Raw genomic sequence first — 5910 nt, 5'->3', positions numbered from 1 at the left:
CAACAAAATACTGTTCTCTTTCCAAGTTTATCTTAAGTTGAGCAGGTCAAATGCTATGAAATGTAAATGCAAACATATTCCTTAAGCAAGCATCTTGGAGAAGATTTAGACAGATGACAGCCTACAGTAATTCAGCGTTCTGAAATGCAAAATGCTGTGTTGGTGCAACAGATCAAGTAGCTAACTAAATCAACACATGACAAGGAGTTATTTTAGGTGGCAGAGAATGTTGTTTTACCGAACAGGAGTGTACTGGATATGATGTCATAGGTGCACTCATGTTGTTGAATCATAAAAGTTTGTTTGTTTTATCATCTGTCTTTTTCAAAGTTTTTGCTGGCAAAATAGCACTGCCTCCCAACAGCAGGAAGACCCAGATCAACCTAACTTACTGTATCCTACCTGGCCTGAGATGACCTAGATGTTCCTACTTCTTGCATTGCATGAGCCACCTACACCTCTCACGGTCCTTACATTATCAACTTATCAGGGTGAACAAAAATGATCAAGTCACGTCTTTCATACAGAATGTTGTTACTTTGCACTTTTTGATTAAAAAGGGTCAAAGAGTTCATTGCTCTTTGAAACGGTGTGCTTGCATTAATATGCAATTATATCTTTATTGTATCAGTGGCATAAATCGATCTTAAAATGACTGTAGTATTGTTTGTCACAAGTATTTCTGAGACAATATATCGTTCAACAAAAGTAGTTTTCGTGACAGACCTAGAGTCACCTCTGCTATTAATCCGTGAATCACACGGTACTCATAACTGCTGTGTACTGAGGCAAGGTGTGCCCATGGACTGGAGGCAGAGACAGAGAGTGGAACTGCCAAGTAAAATAAGTAATGGGAAGATACCAGCTGGTCAGACAGGTTCTCAGGTCACCTCAGGCTCAGTCTGCCACAGTGAAAAAGTGTTTTCTCACACGATCCTCCCCAAAGGTTCCTCTTTATTACTGCTCTATGAGCACGAGTCAATGTTCAGAACATGACGAGTTTAAGCTTTGACCTGGGCTACACTTATTGCATAGTTGAAATCTAAGCTTGTATCTTTTTTAATCTAAAGTGTCGGCTGAGTATTCCAGTTAACATGTGCTTTAAATGTTTAAGTAAAGCTAAGACAGAATACAAGAGGGCAGACAGCCAGTCTGAAGGTATTTCTTTTTTATCTTTTTTTTTCTTTTATATAATTTATTAATCCCCTGAGGGGAAATTCAATTTTTTCACTCCGTTGTCAATTACACACATGTCCAAAATACACACATGCACAAACAGGACCTATACGTGCACTAAGTGGAGAGATGTCAGAGTGAAACAGTATTATCACCATTTGGAGGCGATTATGTCACCTGTTAAATCAAAGCAGCACAACCCAACCGACAGAGAACTTTAGATTACAAGCAAACAGGAGTTTAGTGTTGGGTTTGTTTTGTGTCTGAGCTCTGTGGATGTGAATGCTGGACTTTTGTCTGTGCGTGTCTTTATTGTGAATGGATGTGTTCTGTTCTTTGAAGTGTAACTTTGGAACATAACTGCTTGATTTGGCTTACTGTCTTTTTCATACCTAATTTCCTCTTTGTGTTACTGTCTCTTCACTGAAACTGAGCAAAGGGACAGTAGCTTGGTGTTTCTCCCATTTTAATTTCTTTTGTAGTGGACCTACACAATATAGTTCAAACTGGTTAAGTGAAATCAAAATGAAAAGATTCTGGCGCATGCATATATATTCACCCCCTTTGCTATGACGCACTAAAATAAGACTTGGTGCAGCCAATCACCTTTTGAAGTCACGTAATTAGTTAAACAAAGTCCACCTGTGGGGTCTTGTTCACGAGTGAGGGTAAAATGGAGCGTGAGAAGGATCAGCAGTTTGGTACGGCATCTGCAGTAATGTGGGCACTGCACCGGACTGTCATGGTGAAGAGGGAGCTGAGCCGGAAAGCAAAGCTTTCATTTTACCTGCCCATCTATGTCCCAACCCTCACCTATGGTCATGAACTTTAGGCAATGACCGTAGGAATGAGATCGCAGATACAGGCGCCCAACTTTCCAGGTTTGGCTCAGCCTTAGAGACAGGGTGAAGAGTTCGGACATCCGGAGTGAGCTCATCAAAGGGGTCAGTTGAGGTGGTTTGGGCATCTGATCAAGATCCTCCTGGACACCTCCAACTGGTAGGAGGCCCTGGGGCAGACCCAGAACACACTGGAGGGATTATATATCTCATCTGGCCTGTGAATGCCTCAGGATCCTCCAGGAGGAGCTAGAAAGCGTTGCTGGTGAGAGAGGTATGTGGATTACTTTGCTCAGCTCGCTGCCCCTGTGACTCGGCCCTGGATAAGTGGATGAAAATGGAATGGAGTGGAATGGAATGTCCACCTCTGTGCAATCATTATCTTAGTATATATGCACTTGTTCTGAATGGCCCCAGAGTAAAATAACTGTAAAATAACTGATGCCCACAAAGTAGGAGAGGGCTGTAAGAAGACAGCAACATGTTTTCAGGTAGCTGTTTCCTCAGTTTGTAACGTCATTAAGGCAGTTAACAGGAACTGTGGAGGTCAAGTTGAGGTCTGGAAGACCAAGAAAACTTTCTGAGAGAGCTGCTCGTAGGATTGTAAGAAAGGTAAATCAAAACCCCAGTCTGACTGCAAAAGACCTGCAGGAAGATTTCTCAGACTCTGGAGTGGTGGTGCACTGTTCTACTGTGCAGACACACCTGGACAAATATGACCTTCATGGAAGAGTCATCAGAAGAAAACCTCTCCTGTGTCCTCACCAGAAAATTCAGCATCAGAAGTTTGCAAAGGAACATCTGACCAAGCCTGATGCTTTTTGGAAACAAGTCCTGTGGACTGATGAAGTTAGAATAGATCTTTTTGGACACAATGAGCAAAGGTATGTTTGGAGAAAAAACTGTTAAATACGGGGGTGGATGGATGATGCTTTGGGCTTGTGTTGCAGCCAGTGGCATGGGGAACATTTCAGGGGCAGAGGGAAGAATGGATTCAGTGAAATTCCAGCAAATTCTGGAAACAAACATCACAGCATCTGTAAAAGAAAAGCTGAAGATGAAGAGAGGATGGCTTCTACAACAGGACAATGATCCTAAACACACCTCCAAATCTACAATGGACAACCTCAAGAGGAGTGAGCCGAAGGTTTTGCGATGGCCTTTAGAGTCCCCCGACCTAAACATCATTAAAAAGTCTGTGGATAGAGCTCAAAGAGCAGTGCATGAAGACGGCCCAAGAATCTCACAGAGCTAGTTGAAAATCCCCCAAACAAGAACTGAAAGACTCTGAGCTGGTTACAGGAAGGGTTTCAAAGTTGTGATACATGCTAACAGGGGGCGCTACTGAGGACTGACCATGCAGGGTGCCCAAACTTTTGCTTCGAACCCTTTTCCTATTTTGTTATTTTGAAACTGTTAAAAATTGAAACTGAAAAAAAAAATCTTTAACTTCATGCCTTTGGGAAGTCAGGTCATCTTTTACTCACTTGGCTATAGCTACACAGTCAACAAAATTTTGACCAGGTGTACCCAAACTTTTGAATGCAACTGAGATGAAGTTACACTAAGATTGCACACAGGTGGACTTTAACTGATTGGTAGCACCAGGTCTTATTTAACTGTGTCATAGCGAAGTGGGTGAATATATATGCATGCACCACTTTTCAGGTTTCAATTTTTCAGAATCTTTTAAAAGAAGTGTTTTGTTATACGGGCGGCATGGTGGTGTGGTGGTTAGCACTGTCACCTCACAGCAAGAGGGTTGCCTGTTCGATCCCGGGTGTGGGAGCCCTTCTGTGCGGAGTTTGCATGTTCTCCCCGTGTCAGCGTGGGTTCTCTCCGGGCACTCCGGCTTCCTCCCACAGTCCAAAGACATGCAGATTGGGGACTAGGTTAATTGATAACTCTAAATTGTCCGTAGGTGTGAATGTGAGCGTGAATGGTTGTTTGTCTCTATGTGTCAGCCCTGCGATAGTCTGGCGACCTGTCCAGGGTGTACCCTGCCTCTCGCCCAATGTCAGCTGGGATAGGCTCCAGCCCCCCCGCGACCCTCAAGAGGATGAAGCGGTTAGAAGATGAATGAATGAATGAATGTTTTGTTATACTTATTGTTTTTATTTTACTCCCTTTATCTAACAGGTTGTGAAAAACTTTATGGGCCCCCTGAAAACAGACAGGTCATTGTCAAGATGTATTGTTGTTGTGACATTGAGATAGTACAAACTTTGAGGCCCCAACTTTGAGGTCAGAGTAATAAAGGTTAGATTGAAGAAAAGAATCTGAGACCAGCCTGTTTAATGCTCCAGCTTTTTAATTGTGCATCATAAATTGGTTTGTGCTAAAGCATTCATTTCATAACACATTCAGTCTCCTCTTATTGAAGAACAAAGAGGAAGTCCAGCTCCTGTTTACGTCACTTGTCGCTTCGTCCCTTCAGCAGCGTTACAGCCAAACAGAGAATCAAAGATGTGATTAAGCATGAGACTGATGGCACAGAGACAAACACACTGTTACTCCTACAGCAGATGTTTGTGTGTGTGGTTGGTCCAACATGTCTCTGTGTGTCAGCACAGGAGCTACTACAGGTTGTAGGCACAGATGGATGAGCGTGTGAAGGCGCAGAGCTGGTCAGCCCAGCAGTTAGTTTCTGTGAACACAAGAAACACAGTCAGTCGGTTTCCCTGCTAAAGGAACATCAGTGGCACTGAAGGACAATATTTTCACAGCACAGAGGAGGAAGCTCCGTGTGGCTGGAGACAGTTACAGATCATTTGATTCACATGTTGTTTTTTCATCCTTTCATCATTCGTCAGATTTTAACAGCCAACATTATTTATGACTTTTGTCCTTTAACGTTTTTTTGTCTTATTGTGTTTTTGTCTTTTTAACTTTAACTCTGTTTAGACATCACGTCAAAGAATGTGTTAAGACTTACCTTTTGAATTCATCTGCAGACAACTCTGAGATGGGACAAGATCTGCAGGATGATCTGGGCACCAGTTCAGACCGGAAAAGTCACTGCCATCAGTCCAGAGCCAAGTATTTTTCTAGAGAAACGGAATAGAAATAATGTCATTAGAGAGTGTCATCCAATCAGTGATCAGACCTGTTGGAGTGATAAATTACCTCCTGGCAGTCAGTGCCTCCAAGCCAAGCTTCTGGATTGCTCAGAGTTAAAGTATTTATGTAATCCTGAATGGCCATATACTCCTTCATACTGTGCACCGATGCAAGGTGTGCGCTCATGCTCTGGCAGTTTCTCTACAGGGGAGATGGACAGACACACACACAAACACACAGACAGATGAGAAGCTGCACTCTAATGCTGTAAACCTGCTTGTCTCCTCCAAGAGACTGCTGGTTGAAGTTTAAGTCCAGTGTGGAGGATTTATAGGGACACAGTATATTAGCAGAACTTGTATATAATATTCATAACCATGTATTCATTTTTTAGTTTATAATCACCTGAAAACAAGACTTGTTGTGTTTTCGTTCCCTTCAAACCTGATGTATATATCTACTTGTGCAGTGAGGCCTCTACCACAAAGTCCACCATGTTGTTCTACAGTAGCCCAGACCAGACCAATCAAATACTGGCTCTACAGAGGGCCATTAGGGTTTTCACATGGACCACAGTAGTTCTCCTACACGCTGAAGAACTTTCAGTTCTGCAACGTTGCCACTCCATTTTTGCTTTATTTGTCCAAGAGGTAATGGAAGACTACTCCAGTGTTCAAACATGGACAGTTTCACATGTTTAACTTCACTGTTGTTCTGTTGTCTCTGCTGCGTTGGCAGCTTTAATTAGATAGTTGTGTCTTTGGTCACAATTACTTGACTGACTGAAATCTCTGATTCTCTGACTTTTCATGTAGCACCATCACCACATCAGCAT

At 42.6% G+C, this 5910-nt stretch overlaps 1 protein-coding gene across 1 annotated transcript in view; it reads right to left on the bottom strand.

Annotated features, from left to right (window-relative positions):
- Nucleotides 1-4308: 4308 nt before the first annotated feature.
- LOC126394980 (type-2 ice-structuring protein-like) overlaps nucleotides 4309-5910 on the bottom strand; it is a 4296-nt gene continuing 2694 nt past the window's right edge. The window contains exons 4-6 of the mRNA XM_050052148.1: nucleotides 5142-5276; nucleotides 4951-5062; nucleotides 4309-4662 (exon numbers count right to left, since the gene is read on the bottom strand). Of these exons, the coding sequence (XP_049908105.1) occupies nucleotides 4595-4662; nucleotides 4951-5062; nucleotides 5142-5276 (315 nt within the window). The 3' untranslated portion in view covers nucleotides 4309-4594. The remainder of the gene's footprint in view (nucleotides 4663-4950; nucleotides 5063-5141; nucleotides 5277-5910) is intronic.

Source organism: Epinephelus moara, chromosome 8 (assembly GCF_006386435.1).
Source record: "Epinephelus moara isolate mb chromosome 8, YSFRI_EMoa_1.0, whole genome shotgun sequence".
Taxonomy (NCBI): domain Eukaryota; kingdom Metazoa; phylum Chordata; class Actinopteri; order Perciformes; family Serranidae; genus Epinephelus; species Epinephelus moara.
Note: the sequence above shows the minus strand (reverse complement) of the source record. Positions and strands in the feature narration are given on the sequence as shown.